The following is a 19,633-nucleotide window of genomic DNA, read 5'->3' as shown; positions in this document are numbered from 1 at the left end:
ACATTTTCTTAATCAAACTCGATTAATCTTCCTCTCGTTAAGAATCTAGGCCGCTTTCTTCTTATAAACTAGGTTTTACTTAGAACCGCTTCAAACTTCTTTCACAGCTACTTCCAACCTGTCGTGCAGAGAGCATCCTCAGTTCTCTCCACTAGATGGAAACATGTCAGTCAAGCTGGTGTTCCTCCCTGGTTGGCAAATAGTGGTTTCCAAATAAAGCCAATCGCTCTACCCTAGCTGGCTGAGTGCCTGCCCCTAGTTCCTGTTAGATTGTTGGGAGGGGTCTCGAATTAGAAACCACTAAGGGGAGGGGAACATCATTCCATATTACCATCCATGAATTCCCTGACCTTACGTCTCTGACCACACCAGAGTGAACCAAAGAGTCAAAACAATGTAAGTTGTATTATTTAAAAAAAAAAAAAAAAAAAAGTAATGATCGCAGAAGCTCTTGTAACTTGTACACATACAAACAAGAAAGATGTTTATTAAAAAAAAATATTTATTAATTTTTACACCTGCTGAGTAGCACAAGACTATTAACACTATAACTCACTGAATGTACAGTAAATGTTCACATTTAAATAACAGGATAAGGTCAACATTTTCAACCTGTGGGTCAGCTTCAGCATCTCATGAAGTGCTTTTTAGCCCTACATATCTTAAGAGTTTTTTGAAAGGATAATTCCAAATCAGAAAACAATTCCAGAAGATCAAAACAATAGGTTTCTCCGGAATAACAGGAATTTTACATGATGAAATATCCGTTTATGTGGGCACAAATGAAACAGTAAAAATGTAAAATCTCTATGTAACCTACTCCAAAATGCTCACACTGCACTGATCCAAGTATACAGTGCCAGTGTGTCTTAGGCGAGGCCACAGTATAAACATTGGCTACAGACATTTTTTCCAAATTGGGTCTTCAGATGGCTTATAATCTGCCATCTCTTCAAATCCAAGTCCTTTTGAAAAGCCATTATCTTAGAATAAATATACAGAATACCTGATCTTAAAGCAATGTTGTTTGGCTTGACTGCCACACCTGCATCTCTGGTTGATAATATACAAATTAGTTTTAGAGTCTTTACTTATTCCACATAAGGACAAAAAAACAAAAGGGAAAAAAAAGAACTTAGATGGGAAAGAAACAGAGGTCCTTCCGCAATACTTTTTCTCTTCTGTGTATTTTAAAACTTGAAATAACTGGCATAAAATGAACATTCCATTCAGTGATAGTTTTCCATTTTAATCAGTAAGTTATTCCTGAGGGGAGGGAGGAATACCTTGCTGGTTCAAATTAAAAAGGAACCAACAGGACCAAATTTAAGTTATAAAAACTAAACTGGACCTTTGGGAAAGTCTAATATGCTCTACCTAGCAAGTCTCTCTAGACTGGACACTAGGATATTTATAATCATCACATTGTAGGACTTTGGGACTCAAAAATCTCTATATTGTGACACAGAGTCAATATTTTCTATTGAAAACATCAGCATTACCTCTGTTACCAAAGATATAGAGTCCATTTTCATTTTCTACACAATTAGCAAGTAACTCTCAAGTTCTCTTAGTGCCTAAATTGTCAGGGATAACTAAATGACTGAGGTCTCAATAATAAAGTGCAAAGTCTACGTATTAGTAAAGTTACTTTACAGAATTGTTTACTTTTCAAAAAGGTGTCTTTACCATAAAGAAGCTACTATACTTCTTAATTTATAGAGCCAGTTTTTACCCAGAAATGTCAATAAAAAAATTATTTAACTTCATTTGAAACTGAAGGTAGGTCTTTCTGTTCTGGAATGATAAATTCTACCATGCCATAATTATTCTAAAAATGTATTAGTATGTCACAAAAAGTTGTTAAACTACATACTGATTTCTGCAGTGTTTTATGTGCACAACTGGAATGTACAGTAAAAAGAAGGGAAATATTTTCCCCATTGAATTCACAGCTAATAAGACTCCCAAACAGGAACAATGATAAGAAAAACTATCACTGAGGCAGTTTTTCTCCCTCTCCCAACTGACAATGTAATATTAAGATTGGATTCCTTCCAGATCCCTTATAATTACTCTAACATATTATAAATGGTCCCCACATTTTTATTTTTCCCCTAGGTGTGAAGTTGGTCATCTTACCAAAAGGTCCAGATGAATTGCAATATATTTAAAGTTGAAAGTGTTAAGAAATAAGGAGGACCACCTTTGCATCCAACCTGAAAGAATGTTCATTTTAAGACAGAATTAGAAGTACTAAAATACACTGCATGCTGTGAGCGAGGGTTGCAGGTACACCTAGTACGAGCAAGGATTCACCCTTTACCAATGAGTGGTAAATGGATCCTGAAAGGCAGGACAAGGTCTCAGTGCTTTTTACGCTCTATATAGTTGTTTCAGTATCAATAATTTTTCTTGGTACTGTCATCTCCAATATCTCCTTCTTCATACAAGTACAACCAGAGAATGGGAGGCCAACCTGTAACCTGGGAGTCTAAATTCTGTTGACACCAAGCATCCTTTTCTTGTACAGGGAGTCCACAGTTGTGGAGTAATAAAGTAAGATCTATCAGAACATGAGGTTCTGGCCTAGTCCACTGAGGGCCAGGGTCTGTGGAAAGCACTACCAATAGCCCAACAACGGTTTTCCAAAAAAGGCAAGTTTTTTAAAAATCAGCAATAAGAAAAATTTAGGTAACAGTTTTTCCTTCAGACCATCACTGATGAAACCTTTGCTTCATCATTTTCATTTTCATATTCAATGGGCTCCCTTTGTTAAGTTACTGAGAATGCAAACTCTCAAGATGAAGCAGTTCCGACCTAATACACACCCATAAAATGCCCCTTCGCCTTTGGTGCCATGGCTTGGAATCAACAAGTCCAGTGGCCATGGACTTGGCACATCCTTTATCCACCTTTGGTACAAACACAATACACTGCTTAATATTTCCACAAAGGAAAAGTAAGGCTTATCTATGTGTTAAAAAACCAACTCAAGAGCAAGGCAAGGTTTCTCTGTCTTGAAATCTACTTTCCCCTGAAAGATCTCCATTCCGTGGCAGAAACTCCTAGGGTTTGAAGAGTCCATTTGGTAAAGATGACCTTGATAAAATAAGCCCCAGTGTATGTATAAGCGTCAAAAGTGTGATTTCCAAACTCTTGAGTGATAAATCTTAAAAAAAGAGTTCTAAGTGTCAGAAGCTTCCAGACGTTCCAGACGTATGAATAAGAAAAGACATGATGTGACTGTTTGATTCTGGCTCAAGGATGGAAGTTAAGGTTTAGTGATGTGCACTTCGCTGCTCCCATTCCCGTTGGTGGTGGTTGTAATGATGTACTGGGTGGGCTGTTGGCTGGTGGTCTGGGGGTCCAAGTCACCATGCGCAGTTGGCTGAACCTGGACTCCACCAGTGAGAGCAGAAGCTTGCTTTTCCTCCAATTCTGATTGACTTTCTGATAGCACATAATGACCCTAGAGCAGGAAGAAAAGGATCTTTAGAAATCTGAGGCCTAAAGTGGGGGGTAGAGTTATGGGGGCACGGTGGGGAGAAGGAATATGCAAAGAAATGTTACATGGGGAACCAAACTAGGCACCTATGGGAGATGCTTTGCCTAATTCCTTTAGAGAAGTAGACTACAGAGGTAACTTAAGGGAGCACCTTGGTCGTCATACCAAATGATACAGTGAGGAAGTTCAGGGACAGAAATTTGCATCATGATGGTAACCTACCTGGCAAAGAAAATGTGCTATGGTATTGTCCCTGAGAATTTAGAAATTCATAAAATAAGGTGACTATCTGTCAGTTAATATTTAAGATTAATACAAAATGGATCAAAGGAGAGATATTTAAATTCTCCTTAAAGAGGCAGAATGATGCCCAAGTCAAGATCAATGGTTCCCAGACTTCAGAATTTCAAAGACCAGCAAAATTAAAGTAAGAATCAATGTTCCCAAATTTTATTTTGCCAAGTAAAATCATTTTTTAAATGCTACTGTCAAACGAGAGACATTTTAACACTCAAAAGCATAGGAAGAACACAATCTTAGAATGAAAGTCTTTTGCATTGAATAAATTTAACTTTATGAAAACATATGTTGTCTTAATTTTTCTTCATTTTCCCTCTGATCATGAAAAAAACGTCTCCATAGACCTGCAGCTAACTCTGTCCCTACATTAACATTTTTAAAGACAGAATGTGTCTGTAAGGGGGAGAACTGGTCAGCTACACAGGCTGAGAAAAGAAGGAGTCGCAGAGGAAAACGTGGGCAGCATCCTTTCCAAGCACTGTCCAGAGAGAAAGCCACAGCCAAATACCCATTTGATTTATCGAGGGCCGTATGTTCTGAGTCCACACTCATCAAGCCACTCTTTGATCAGGATTTGGTTTCCTGTGTGGGTCCTTCTCTAGCAGGAGGGGCCTGGTTCTCAACCAAGGGTCCATGGACTCCTAGGCAGTTCATAGGTAGGCTTCAGAGAATCTATAAACAAAACTGTGCGTCAAATTTGTATGTATACTGTGGCAGATGGAAGGGAACATCCTTGGCTATATAATCGGTTTCCCAAATGGGTTCCTGGCCGAAAAAGGGTAGAATCAGTGAGTCCCCACAAAGAGCAAAAAATTTCACTGATTATGCCAATGAGACTATTCCATTTTATATTAGTTATTGTTTCCATTGCCAATAGTGTTACTCTGGATTTATACATCTCTCCTAAGTCTAGTTAATGTGAATTCATGTGCTGAGAAATGGGTGAGCTCTCAGTGTGCTTTGAAAAATAAATAAATAAATAAATAAATCAGGTTTCTGAGGCCACTAGACTACCCTGCTACTCTTTGAGGCCTCTTGGGAAATAGTCTTCCCCTGGGAACATCTCAATATCCCTAGTCACTTAAGAGTATTTTTCTTAATTTACATACTCTGTCTTCCAGAGGCAGGCCAGAAGAAACCAGTGAAGATAAAAACAGAGGTAGCAGATATAATCAACATTGACAGGCCTAACCTAAATATAACAAAATAATTTATGGCAATGTTTTTCACCTGGGGTGGGTGAATTGTTTAAAATAATTTAAAAGAGCTCCATAATAGATTCATCATATTATTTTCTTCCAACCTAGTTGAGGACCAATAGTCATGAAGACTCATATACTTTCTAAGAAGCACATTAAAAAGATGATTATCTACATGTATATATATGTATACGGATCTAGGAGGTTCATTATAGTTATTAATTGAATAGATCTTTATTGAGCATTTGCTATAGCCCAGCCTCCTGTGCAAAAGCACTGAGGATAAAGAGATAAAGACAAAGACCTAGGTTTCAAGGAATTAATTGCCTACTGGGAAAAGATAGTAAACCAATAATTAAAATAAACTGTGCTACCCCCTATGTTCATAGCAGCACTATTCACAATAGCCAAGACATGGAAACAGCCTAAATGTCCATAGACAGAGGAATGGATGGAGAAGATGTGGTACATATATACAATGGAATACTACTCAGCCATAAACAAAGAATGAAATAATGCCATTTGCAGCAACATGGATACAACTAGAGATTATCACACTAAGTGAAGTAAGTCAGAAAGAGAAAGACAAATACCATATGATATCACTTACGTGTGGAATCTAAAATATGGCACAAACGAACCTATCTACAAAACAGAAACAGACCGACAGACGTAGAGAACAGACTTGTGGTTGCCAAGGGGGCTGGGGAGGGAGAGAGACAGATTGAGAGTTTGGGGTTAGCAGATGCAAACTATCACATTTAGAATGGAGAAACAACAAGGTTCTTCTGGATAGCACAGGGAACTATATCTAATCTCCTGGGATAAACCATAATGGAAAAGAATATTTTTAAAAATACAGAAATTTTTAATGTAAAGAAGAATGTATATATGTGTAAAATTGAGTCACTTTGCTGTATAGCTGAGATTGGCACACCATTGTATATCAACTACACTTCAAAGAAAAAAGTAAAAAAGAAATAAAATTTTAAAAAAAATAAACTGTGCTATAATATAGCACCACAAGAAATTATAGGAATACAGAGGAGGTGCCTCTAACTCAGATGTGAAGAGTTTGGGAGAAGATGGGGGAGGGCGAGGGTGGTGCAGCGTGGGGAACAGGAAAACCCTCCAAGCAGCACAGCTTACTGGAGTCACCGCCTTCACTTGGCCAGTGGTGACCGGAGTTGCCACGCCACTGTCTGTAATCACAAACTGACCCGGGGGGAGCGTCATCATCTGAATCTCCGATGCTGAAAAACAGGAAGGAGCCATAGTTCAGTGGTCTCAGATTTTAATACAAGTTGTAGAAACAAATACCTAACCAGTGACCACATTCCCTGCTGAGTCACTTTCCATGGATTTGCTTGCTCTGAGAGTCTTATGTTGATATGATTTCTTGATACAGCGAAAGAACCTCTGATTAAGAATTGATCACATGAGGCTAGTAGAGAGTTACCAAATGTCGGAAACAATCAATGCATCTCCTTCAAAATGTGGCTTCTGAATATCCAGAAAGACAAATACTCAAAAATTTTAAAACCTTGAGATAAGTTACAAAGATTCACCTGTTAGCTCAATATTTTTATCTTTTACAGTCACATTTGATTACTGGCACAATGTATCCACTATTGCCTAGCAATCACAACTTAGTCTAACATGAATTTTACTTCACTACCGTGTTATTAAAGCCAATTAAAAACAGAGTTCACCCTAGCACCCAGTTGACAGCCTCTAAATCACATCCTCTACTCATAGGAACCAGGACTTCTTGGGAAAATGGCTGATTCCAAACCTGGGTCAGAAATGTACAAGGTGAGCCTGGAATCTGGTGTCATACCAGCGTGTAAGACACTATAAAAGACTGCAGAGTCATGTGGGAAAGATACAGAAAGATGTTCCCACTAGCCAAAGATGGGATAATCTGAGCATCAACAAGGATAATGACTGCAATGTGTTTTTTTAAAAAAAAATAAATTTATTTATTTATTTATTTATTTAATATTTGGCTGCGTTGGGTCTTCGTTGCTGCGTGCAGGCTTTCGCTAGTTGCTGCAAGCAGGTGCTACTCTTCGTTGCAGTGCACGGGCTTCTCATTGCAGTGGCTTCTCTTGTTGCGAAGCACGGGCTCTAGGCACACGGGCTTCAGTAGTTGTGGCTCACGTGCTCTAGAGCACAGGTTCAGTAGTTGTGGTGCACGGGCTTAGTTGCTCCACGGCATGTGGGATCTTCCCGGACCAGGGCTCGAACCCCTGTCCCCTGCATTGACAGGTGGATTCTTAACCACTGCGCCACCAGGGAAGCCCTGACTACAATGGTTTGAAACACATCCAGTGGGTTGAAATTCACAAGTACCCAGCGATACTAAGACACACACACGCCCAGCATCGGTCACCTTGGATAATACTAGGAAACAACTCACTATTTTGAAAACTGGTAAATAAAGGAGATGAGCCGAGTATTTAAAGCATCTCTTCTGCCGTTCCTGTACAAATTGTACCTCAGAGTAACCTGATGGTTAAGGTGAAATTGTTTTCGTTATGGAAGTTTTCTAGCAATAAGTATATAAAGAATGATAGAATATGACAACTTTGCAATCCCTATTGAAATAGTGGAGCAAAGGAAAAAGACAGACAAGCATTATGTGCCTCCCGATGGAACTACACACCAACAGCTATGGAGTGTTTTTGGGGAAAAAAACTGAACCTGAATCTGATCAAGCCTCTAGGTTTAACTGCCCATCTATAGGAAATAAAAGGGACAGAGGAAAGCATCTTAAATGACAGTACAGGGATGTCAACAGCAAAACCCAGAATGTGGGGAACTCTACAAACAAATGACCCAGTTTCTTCAACATGTTAATTGCAACTTAAAAGAGAGAAGGAGAGCACATGTATTAAAAGAAACTCAAAAGGTATAATCGATTGCAATGTATGGCCCTTATTTGGAACCCAATTTGAAAACCCAACTATTAAAAAGACATTTATGGGACTTCCCCGATGGCGCAGTGGTTAAGACTCCGCACTCCCAATGCAGGGGGCCTGGGTTCAATCCCTGGGCAGGGAACTAGATCCCACATGCCGCAACTAAGAGTTCGCATGCCACAACTAAGGAGCCCACCTGCCGCAACTAAGGAGCCCGCCTGCCGCAACGAAGACCCAGCGCGACCAAATAAACAAATAAATAAAATATTTTTTTAAAAAGACATTTATGAGGTAATCACAGAAATATGAACACTGGATATTTGATGGTATTAAAGAATTACTGTAATTTATTTTTAGGTGTGATAACGACACTTACAGTTGTGGGGTTTTTTAAAAAATATTTATGGATGAAATGATATGAATTATTATATAGTTGGAGGACTGGGAGAGGATGACAGCATGTACGTATCAGATGAGACTGGCCATGATAACTGCTGAAGCTGGATAATGGGTACAGGCGCGCTCATTATACTGTTCTATTTTGTGTGTGTGTGTGTGTGTGTGTATATATACACACACACACACACACACACACACACACATATATTTTTTTGGCCGTGCCGCGCAACTTGCAGGATCTTAGTTCCCCCACCAGCGATTGAACCCGGGCCCTCAGCTGTGAAAGCACGGACTCCTAACAACTGGACCGCCAGGGAATTCCCTATTTTTGTATATTTTAAACTTTTTTCCTAATAAAAATTTTCAGATTGTTTCATCAAGTTAGAATGCTAGTTCTTACTATTATTACAGTGGCTGTCAGCATCATTTCCACGTTCCTCTCACAGGAATTAAACTGAGTATAAATGTCTATCTATTTACCAGGATTCTACTGGGATTTATCATGAGGAGGAATCCTTCCCTGACAGAAACTAGACTCAGCTCTCATTGTGACCACCAGTATTCAGGAGAATAGATGGTAAAGATAACTAAATGGTAGCGTTTGAGCCTGGTCTCCACACCAAATCTACATAACACAGCCAAAGATCAATCACAGCAGAGACGGACCCAAAAAAAGAAATCAGTAGTAGTAGGAGAGAGATCAACACAGCCCTTATTCCTCCTAGCTCCCACTACTGAGCTCTAACTGTTACTGTTTCTTCCAGATCTTCAATGATAAGGTCTCAAACTTTTCAGCTCATACCCAAGGCTGTTGTCCCCACCAAGATTTTTTACCTGTTTGACCTTTGGCAGCCAGGCTAAACTGCTTCTGGTAGCACTAACCTCAGGATTTTTGAAATCAGCTACTCATATATCTATCTCCACGAGATAATGGTCTCTTTGAGCCCAAGACTGTCTCGTTGGGAAGGGCAGCACAGTGGGCTGGTTTACAGTGTAAACTCTGGAGCCAGACTGCCTGGGTTCCAGGACTCCGTTTAGTAGCTATGTTCCTTGGACGAGTTTCGCTGTGTCTAAATTGTCTTATCTGTAAAATGCAAGTAACGATTGTACTTTCCTAGGAGGTTGTTGTGAATACTGGATGTGATATGGATGCAGTTTAGAATCATTCCTGGCACATGGTAAGAGCCTGATGAAAGTTAGCTAACATTATTATTGCGTGGTGTTACTTATACGAATGTCAGTATTAATCTTTCGTACACGCAGGGTCTAGCACAGTGATATTCAGTAAATATTGGTGGAAGAGGTGAATCATGACCTCATACCCTCAATCCACCTACTCTATTACTTAAACCACCTGCCTACACGTCCTCCAGCAATATTCCTGAAGTCTTGGAAAAATGTCATTTCAGGGTGGCCCTGAATCAGACGCCACCTTGAATTGTGTCATGAAACTCACTGAAGTACAAGCTCTACAGAGTGTAGAAAATGGCCAATGACCCTTTAAGCCAGAAAATGGATGATAAAGCTGATGAAATTCCTCCCCGTGGCTGCAGGTTCCCCACCCGCACCCAGGAGGGCCACCCTCACTTACAGTAGCCGCGGAAGGAATTCCAGGCATTGGGGAGGTACGTGTGCTGGACCGTGGTGCTCTGGGGCTGCTGCTGGAGGGCCTGGCCCTGCGAGGAGCTGCCTGCAACCTGGGAGGGGCTGAGCCCCTGCTGAGACTGCTGCGGGGAGGGGCTCAGCGGCTGCCCTGCCACCTCGAGAGAAAAGAGACCAGGATGCGTTAAACTGTCAACTAGCCACTGAAGAAAGTACATCGTGATCATGGGGACTGTAACACTGAAGGTAGCGCTGCTAAAATAGTAATATTTTAAATAAGAACAGAATTAATGGCAAGCAATCATAACTAGGAAATCCTAATTAGTTTCCAAAGGATTATCTACAAGGGTATCCAAAAACTTAATTTCCGTATGCTTGTTATAAAAGTAAATGAATGAAAGTATAATTATCTTCATGACATTAAAAAAACCTGAGAAGCCCAATAACTTGCCGGTGTCACAAAGCTAACCTGTAACACAAACTGAAGTAGAACCCGGAAGTCAGAATCCCCATTGATGTGCACTGGATACTCCCCCAGTTAGTGGAGATAAACACAGGGATACATCCCACCTACAGGATAAAGCCCCCGCCCCACTATCTGCCATTCAAGCCCTCCACGCTCCAGCTCCGGTGCTGTTTGCAAACACCATCTCCTGTCACTAACCTACACAGTCTTTACAAATACACCTCAATTTCCCACCTCTGTGTCTTTACTCACAGTGAGCGCATGTTCAGATCATAATGCTTCCCCATCTACCATATCAAAATCATACCCCTCCTTCAAGACCTAATTCAAACACCACTTCTACAAAATTTTCCTTGATTCCCTGCTAAACAGCGTCTTGCCCTCACCTGAACTCCGCTAACCTAATGACACATCCACATGGTCCTCAGACCCAGGCCAGAGGGACCCCTGCAGGGATCTTGGCTGGCCCTTCTCCAGCTGTGCCCTTCTCACGTGAGGCCTCACAGACCTTGGAAATGGCCCTGCACCCACTTCTGGGACCCGCACAAGTCTCTTCCCTAGGCTTGGCCTCCTGCAGGGGTCCTGTCTCCTGGATGTGGCCCCTCTAACGGTATTCGGGCACCTGGGACCAAAGGGGTGGCCATGGATCGCCATTTGCAGGGTTGTGGATGGAGCTGAGACACATGGGATGGGGTGTCCACGTGGTACACAGGCCCTGTGAGTGCGGGAAGGAGCCTGAGTGAGGAGAAAGGGGAAGCAGGCTTGGGGACGGCTGTCCCTGGGCCACCTCATCCTGACAAGGAACTCTGAGTCTGTCCTGGCCCTCCAGCCTCGGCTTCCTTTGAGAAACTTAGAAGTGTGAAGCTAGTGGGCGTGGGAAACTCACAGCCCCTTGTGGATAGAGGCTGCCTGTCCTGGGCTGGGAGAAGTCACCAGAAACCTTACTGGGGGAGTGGGAAGGAGGGGCAATCAGATGTCAAGCCTCCCCCCACCCCCCAAGAAATAGGAAGGCAGAGAAAGTGCATGTTTATCCTATGGATTCCACAGCAACTGGAGCCCGCAAAAGAGAGAGAGACATCCTTTCTCCTGCATTCCTCCCACCCCTACCGGGCCGCTGCCAGCGCCAGCCATGTGTTCGGCAGAAAAACGCATTGAATTTTGAATTGGCACCATCCATGTTATTTAGTATCCATTGTTACTTTATGTATATTTTTCAATTTTATCATTATGAAAGTACCTATGTCAAGCAGGGAAGATAGAACATGTTTATTTAATGATTTGTGAACTTGATTGAAACTTTTAACTACTCAGGATGATGGTATGCCGGCCTTCATTTGTGCTCTGGAACCTGGGAATGTCAGGGGTGGGTCTACAGGCATCCTTTATGGCTCAGACACCTTCATTTCATGCCCTATTTACTTATATATAGGTGTTATATCCCTACTAGACTCTAAGCTCCTTGAGGGCAAGACCTAGAAAAGTTTCCTGCAAAGACTAAGAATTTAATAAACGTTTTTTGAATGGATGTGTAGCTCTGCTATCTCAATGATAGTCTCTATCACACAAACACAGTAATACTCCACAAAGTCACTGTTCCAAAATTATAGAAACAACCTAGCAATTGCCGACTGTCGTGTAGCCATTTAGAACAGGAAGCAAAGACCAATGTTGTCTCTAGGAGATCAGAGCCCAGGGCTCCATCTGGACAGGGGAAGCTAAGCACTTAATGGAAGTGTGTCCCTAATACCAACAGAAAAATTGGAGGCAGAGATAAGAGTCTTTAAAGGCCCGCAAAATAATGATATCATTTCCATAGTCAAGGAGACCAGGTATGAAGATCACATGTCTTCGCTCTTAGTACATCTTCAGGGTCCCTGAGGCCACGTGAACCTGAGACTAGTACCTGGAGCAGCGTACCTGGGAGGCGGGCGCAGCCGGGGCAGGGGGCTCCGTGACCTGGATGTGTTGCACCTGGATGGCGTGCTGCGTGTAGGTCTGAGGGTCGTGGAGCTGGGCGACGTCCACCGTGGACTGCTGAGACTGGTGAGGGGAAGTGGCCTGCGGGAGGAGAAACCCAGACCCACGCCGATTAAAGTTAAAGGAAAGCCTTCCAGAGCAAAGGTGTAGCTAAAACAACATCCCAGCAGCAGAACAGGCAGGGCTTCAGAGCCAGGGCTCGCTCCCGGAGGGCCCACACCGGGGCCAAGCTGGCAAGCATCAGGGGAGAAAATAGTTTTAAAACTTATGCTTATTAACCATAAGACAGTAACGCGATTTCATTCTGGAAGAGGAGGAGATGAGGGACTATAGCTCCTAATAAGAAGCTGAATGGGAAGCTCTCAGGAATCAAAAATCTTTTTTCCCTTAAGTTTCAATTAATTTTAATGGCCTACCCTTTATCAGTTAAAAGAGATCAAAGGAGAAAATTTGCTTTCGGCTTGTCACACTTAACCACTAGAACAGTGGTTCCTAACCTTTTAGGTATCACAGACATCTCTGAGAATCTGGTGAAAGTACAGACCCTTTTTCTAAAATAATGTACATATATATCATAATTTACAGACAACTTCAGCGATTCATAGATTCCTCCAAAGCCTAAAATTAAGAACCCTCCTATTAAAAAAAAAAAAAAAAAGATAAAGATAGTCAATGACCGTGGCAACTTCCTCTTTCCTGCTTTCATATTAGTTTTAAATTTTCAGAGTCCAATTTATTTCAAAGCAAAACGTTTGTTTATGTGTGCCTTGAGTACATTTCCTTAGTATAACTAAATGAAACAATAGTTCTGGGAGGACTCTTTTCTTTTAGCTCCTGAATCAGTAAGAATGAGGTATTAATTACCTTGCAGAAGGAGCAGTTACAACTTGCTACTAATAAGGTACTAATCGATATTCAAAATTCACAGTTATTCCTTACAACCTCCCACTGATAGATGTCATTCGATGCCTGGGTAGGGGCTGATCAGACAGGCTCCTCACCAGGTAGCCCACCTGGGGCCCAGTGTAAGGGTTCAGAAGAGGCTCAGTGCTGGCCTGCAGTAGGGCAGGATAGTGGTATACACTGGAGCCGAAAATCTCTGGATACTACTGACAGAAATCTCTCACACTGCTGAGTCCAGAGCCCTTGACAGCCAGGGCTTTACAAATGCCTTAGACTCCAAGCTGACATGCACAGTGTGTAGGGCCCAGTCCCAGCTCTGAGAATTAGGTGTTTTAGTTGACCCCAGCTGCTGTGTTGGCTGGTGGCAATATGGGCATTCACGCAGGTAAAGAGAAATAAACGCAGGACAGTACCGGGGCCACCTGCACCACTTGAAGCTGTATGTGCTGAGGCTGCTGTAGACCAGATGTAGACTGCGACACAGGAATGTACTGGATTCTCTGGTAGTCCCCTTGCGGCGTTCGGTAATCTGTCGTTAAGGTCTGGGACAGTTCCGTCATAGCCTGGGTTAGCAAGTCCGTTGTCTGCAAAAATCACAAAAAAGCACATCAGCTGATAACACTGCTGCTTGTAGCTATTTCGGTGCTCTGAAATCCTACAAAAAGTTGGTTTGTCTAACTGGTGGGATCATGGGACCACAAATAAGCCCTGAGCTCAGATAGAAAAATACCCAGAGTTAAGAAGGTGTTGGAAGATTACCTATATACCTCTAGCTGTCTGTCTGTGTCAGGCCCAGGGAGTTACCCCGGAGGTGCTGACAATCTTGCAGTGAACAAGCAGCACTGAGAATTTCCTGCTACTCCTTTTACAGAGAGCTTTGGAAAGCACCGACTGGGAGACCCAATCGTTAAGCATCATGCCTGGTACAGAACCCTGAAGGGTGGTGGGCTACATCTGCAGCCAATTAAACACCAAGACAGACATGGCCTTGGCACTGAAGCTGTGATGGGCAGCGGAGGACAGGAGTCGCTCTTACCGGTCACGCACTTACCACCACAGTCTCTCCGGTAGCACTGTCTGTAGTTAGAACAGCTGGAGCCGCACTGATCACGGCTGTTGTCAGAGGTGTGTGTATGGTGTTGGGGAGCTGGGCGTACTCTGGATGCTTCTTTCGAATGTGCTGTACCATCTTGGTCTGAAAAGTGATGGCAACAACCAAGAAGAATTACTAGAATAGGTTATTTTCGATCTTTCTCAAAGGCAAGCCCTCCAATGGTTGCTAGAGTCCTTCATGTTACGTTTTAAAAAAAAAAAGAGCGACACTGGCTCTGCCTGCCCTTCCTGAAGCGGGACAATGGTAATGAAAGGGAAAAAAGAAGACGCTGGAAAGAAAGTAAAGACTCGTGTGACCCCCACGCTCTCAGGCAAGGTCAGAACACCTCACAGCATCCCCTGATCCCAGCAATACCTGCAGCAGTCAATGACAAGCCCCGCAGCAGAAATGACCCCCTTTTCAAGAACCATCATTTAAGTTCTTATGTAGCGCTGCTGCAAGCCTGAGCTCATAAACCACGAGCAGAGAATATTCAAATTGGAGACCCACCTCGGGCCAAGGGAAAAGGAAACCATTCAAGAGCTCAGATGGCACTAATTCCCGGGAAGGTCCACCGTATTCTCTTCCCGTTCTGTGCTATGCTCCCTGTTCTCAGGAAGCAGCTCCTTTAGCTCCCCCCATCAATTCAGAAGACGCCATGACGGCATCTGGATAAGTACCATCTTCTCTTAAGCAATGTTCCCTTAAACCATGACCTGGGTTCCGACGTGGCCCGAAGCCTTCCCCGTACCTTGCTGCTGTACTGTTTGGAGCAGTGAGGGCAGCACACGGGCGGGGTAGCTATAGTGCCTGTGAGCTGGGTGTGGGTGCTAAGCATGGGGTCTGGTTCTCCAGGGCCAGCAGGACGAAGTTTCCGAATGCTTGGTGGGAGCTCAGCCCCAGGATGGTTCTTCAGAATATGGGCTTTTCGCTTGCTGGCACTTTTATAAACCTGCAAAATTCAAAAGCTTTGCCATGAAAGCAGTATATACTTCCACTTTCTTGCTTAAGGCAATCTAACAATTTCATTACAAGGAAATGAGAAAAAGTATTCACGTAGTCCAAAATAAAATATATTAACAGATATATTGAAGGATAATGAGGATATAACATAAATCAGAATAACGTAAGAACATAACATAGATATGTGAGGCATCTGCCTTGAATTTATACATCTAAGCTAGGATTAGTAAAAACACCTTTACCTTTACCCTAAAGTTTAAGAGGTGAATATATAGTCATAGAAACAATTTCTTTTTTTTTTTGAAACAATTTCTTTTAAGGCCAGTTCACCCTTTAGTCTTTCTGTGAAAGCTCTCATGTGATGTACATAGTTGACTACTAGATGCCAAAGAATCTTCCAAAATGGCAAGTCTAATAGCAACTAGAACCTGTAGTGGTGAATCTGTGCTTAAAAAATGTTTCTTACTTTTAAGTTGACACTACTTATACACAGCTTATAACCGATACAGCTGACATTGTATAAGGAAACAATATTACAACGAAACAATAAATGTATATTCTATTCCTGTGTTTTTTGTAACTATGCAAAAATCAAGAATGGAATAGTACAAACAGAGTATTCCACCACAAGACTTTTTCACATCCTACTCAATCTCCTAGAAATCCAAAATCTACTCTATATTTTACAAGTAGGATGACAAACACCCTCATTTTAGAGCTTAGGAATTTAAAACGAATTCATATACTAAGCTCTTGGTAATAAGCCTCTTCTTTAACAGCAAAAATCACAGAGAGAAGGAACAAGAAAAACACAGTTGACTAATTCTTAAGAAAAAAATTTTGGCTTAAAATGAGGCTGCACTTCTAGCCCTTTCTTGTCTGAATGGAAGACTACTGAGAGACAGGGAACCATCTGTTAAGAGAAACTGCGAGATCCTACTATATATTTATACATGCAGACAAACTGGCCCTGAGTGGGGCTCCCACAGAGGTATCCTCCTATGGACGGTTTCCTTTTACCTTATCACAATACTGACAAAAGTAGTCACGGTTGGGCTTTATGATGGGTAGAGTTAACTCTGGCACCTCTTCTATCTTCATGTCTGGGTGCCTCTTTGATAAGTGATTTACCTAAAAGGAAAAAAAGCAAATGAGAAGAGGAGACCCCGTGACAAGCAGACGCTGAACAAATACCTCCGATACCGACTGTGAGCAGCTGAAATTATCTGAAGCAGCACCCCAAAACATAAGGCCTTTGGCCAGGACCAGCACTGCCAGGTCCCTCTGACACCGACGCAGTAACAGGAGTTAACAGTAATTCAGCAAATTACTGAAGGTGAATTGGGTTGCTGTGGATTCCACCGATAGCCTTTGACTGAAAGAGCTGCTGGTGGAAAAAAGGAAAATCACACTAGCAGGAATTTCTTTCAAGAATTCTCCTGATGCAAGCCTCTCTTTCGTTATTTAGTGCCCTGGCCTTACCGAGGACGTTGAATGAGATACAGATATATTCTGCAAAAACTGTCATCAGGGCCAAATGAGTCGAGAGCGGAGACCCGGCTCTCCTGGTGCTTCAGCTAACCCGGTTCGCATACCCTGCCTTGGCGGAAAGTTCCCTCCTATTGCTGTGTCATATCTGGAACAACTGGTGTGGGGGGCTGCAAGGCAACGACCCCGCCAGAGAATACGTTCGGGAACACAGAAGAGAACAGGAAGAGGAAGCACAGAGCAGAGCCGGAGAGGAGCAAAGCAAAGCAAAACGAGCAACGAAAAGTGATCAACAGACCTCTTCCAAGAGACAACAGAAATGAACCATGGCAAAGGCGGCAAGGGGCGACCGGCGGGGAGAGAAGCCCCAAGCTGGGAACTGTTTGCCTCTGCTTTGTCCCCGGCCAGGGACGAAACCCAGGGACAGATTTAGTGCAGAATACTGTGCCAGAGCCATCGCCTGAGCAGGGGCAGGCGGTCCGGAGCCTGGCACTGACCAGCATGCCTCGTCTCCGGAAGCCCATCATGCACAGGCGGCACTTGAACGTGAAGCTGTCGTAGTCGGTGGACGTGATGCGCGGCTTGAACGTCTTGGAGCGGCTGATGCGGTCGGCTTTCTTGGCCTCCCTCTCAGGGTTGTGCATCCTCTGCATGTGTTCCCGTAGTTTGTCTTTTCGCTGTTTACAGAGAATTTTTGAGAAGGCAGAGGGGTGGGGAGTGGGAGTAGAAGATTTTTAATTGAAGGGGTAAAAAAAAAAAATCAATACAACTTAGCAGTAACACAACCCACCAGGCTACATCCGAGGACACGGCAACCCTGGCTGGGAATTACTCTGTTCGCTAGCAAGTAAGTGCATTCCAATGAGCCTTGCTTGAAAATGACCATTCAGTTTGAAAGCTACACAATGATTTTTGAGAAGAAAGGTTTTGCATTTATGTAGAAGTGATCAAAGGGCACATGGAATAAGTTTGGTATTAAGAACTACAAGACAGGGACTTCCCTGGCAGTCCAGCGGTTAAGATTCCACACTTCCACTGCAGGGGGTGCGGCTTCCATCCCTGGTCGGGGGGACTAAGATCCCACATGCCTTGCAGTGCAGCCAAAAAGTTAAAAAAAAAAAAAAGAACTACAAGACAAATTGATAATGAATGGTAGGTAATACTGGATTTACAAAGCCATGTGTGTTCTCAATTACCACACGTTTTAACACACACAATGACATTCCTCTAAATCCCAAATGAATTCAAGTAAGTATCTCTCATCATATAAATTTAGCAGTTCAAGTTAGCAGTTAACACTGCCTGCTATGGATGGGGCACACGGTCTAGGTCACAGCTCTTAGTCTGATCATCTAATCTTCTAGTGATACATGTTGATGTGAGTCCACAGACAGAAAATGAAGCAGAGCCCGTCCTGAATAATAACAAATTCCAAAAATGCCAGCTCCCTTATCCAGTGAGGCTCTGCTCGTGGACATACGATTTCACTGCTATTGGTCATAAAGATTTTGAACCTTTCTACCAGACCAGTTCTTTCCACATTTTGGTACGAGGATGTTTCTGTAACTACTTCATTTTTCAGCACATTTATTTAACAAACATTTCTTGAATGACCACCGTGTATCTGGAACCATGCTGAGTTCAGAGGTGCCATGCCAGGCATCCCCACCACCTCCACATTCTACACAAATGCCTCCTTTTAAAATTAGTTCTCCCCTCCTGAATCCATTTCAGATTCTTTTCCAGTTTCTATGACAGCATGACCTACTCACATTCTGCAGAGTGTCTCTCAGTGACATCATTGCAGAATCATCTGGTTTCCCAACGAAGCATATTTTACCATTTTCACATTTATTTGTTTAACTCTTATCTCTGAGTCTCCCGTGGGTTTTTGCGTTGCTTTCTTCTAAATTCCAGGCACGTTTCTGATACTTATTATTTTTTATCTTAATTCTGGAAGTCATTAACATTCCCCAAAATAGTCTAAGCCCTCTCAGCATCCCACAGATTTCCCACCTCTGTTGGATGACAGTCCTCATGCCCCAGGGCTCAGTTATCAGGCTCTTCCACTTAATAAGTGCTCAGTAAAAAATTTGGTGGGTAAATGTATTGTCCTCTTAGGAGTTCCTCGATAGCAGTTTAGTTCTATTCATTATACACTTGCATTCTTGTAAAAGGTGCATTAGTGCTCTGGGGATTTGAATTAATTATTTTGGGAAATTAAGGTGAGTTTTCCCCTTAATTTTATCTTAACAGCTAAGTCAAACATGAGGCGCAAAGTACATCTCAAGTCCGTTCTTTGAGCATCGATGATACACCCATGAAATGGGCAGGCGCATCCTCAGCTTGTCAATCTCCGTGGCCCGAGAACACCCAGGCTGCCTGCTGGTTCCTACCTTAAACTGCTTCCCACACGTAGAACACAGGAAGTCCTTACGGTCTGAGTGCCGGAGCATATGCAGCCGCAGCTTGTCGGGGCGGCAGAAGGCCTTGTCGCACTCCGTACACTGGTAGATCTTTTCCGAGTGGAAGCTTCGCACGTGTTTTTTCACCTGGCAGTGAGGACACAGAAAGTCAGGGGAAATGACCAAAGGCAGCTCAGCGACGCTAGAGGGAGCCAAACGCTGTGCCGTGGAGCTTCATCAACCTGGCCTGGGCGCCAATCAGGTGTGACTGATAACGGGCCTCAGTAACGCTATCCCCGTCACAGAGGCCAGGAAGCCTTACCAACCTCCATCTCCCACAGGACTTGAAGAGGAAGAAGAAAATGTTTGCTTAGTCCAAGCCCTGATCATGTGGAACCCATTTTTC

At 42.9% G+C, this 19,633-nt stretch overlaps 1 protein-coding gene across 3 annotated transcripts in view; it reads right to left on the bottom strand.

Moving 5' to 3' along the window:
• Nucleotides 1-415: 415 nt before the first annotated feature.
• The window catches only part of PRDM10 (PR/SET domain 10), a 105,369-nt gene continuing 86,151 nt past the window's right edge, over nucleotides 416-19,633 (bottom strand). For all 3 annotated transcript variants that reach the window (XM_082476196.1, XM_082476198.1, XM_082476197.1), the window contains 10 exons: nucleotides 19,219-19,374; nucleotides 17,320-17,499; nucleotides 16,355-16,465; nucleotides 15,123-15,323; nucleotides 14,330-14,473; nucleotides 13,692-13,862; nucleotides 12,316-12,456; nucleotides 9,922-10,090; nucleotides 6,157-6,260; nucleotides 416-3,472 (listed from right to left, as the gene is read on the bottom strand). In XM_082476196.1, the coding sequence (XP_082332322.1) occupies nucleotides 3,275-3,472; nucleotides 6,157-6,260; nucleotides 9,922-10,090; nucleotides 12,316-12,456; nucleotides 13,692-13,862; nucleotides 14,330-14,473; nucleotides 15,123-15,323; nucleotides 16,355-16,465; nucleotides 17,320-17,499; nucleotides 19,219-19,374 (1,575 nt within the window). In that variant the 3' untranslated portion in view covers nucleotides 416-3,274. The remainder of the gene's footprint in view (nucleotides 3,473-6,156; nucleotides 6,261-9,921; nucleotides 10,091-12,315; nucleotides 12,457-13,691; nucleotides 13,863-14,329; nucleotides 14,474-15,122; nucleotides 15,324-16,354; nucleotides 16,466-17,319; nucleotides 17,500-19,218; nucleotides 19,375-19,633) is intronic.

The sequence above is a fragment of the Balaenoptera physalus genome, assembly GCF_965194825.1.
Source record: "Balaenoptera physalus genome assembly, chromosome: 10".
NCBI lineage: Eukaryota > Metazoa > Chordata > Mammalia > Artiodactyla > Balaenopteridae > Balaenoptera > Balaenoptera physalus.
The sequence above is the reverse complement of the archived record's forward strand: the minus strand, read 5'-3'. Positions and strand labels throughout refer to the sequence as shown.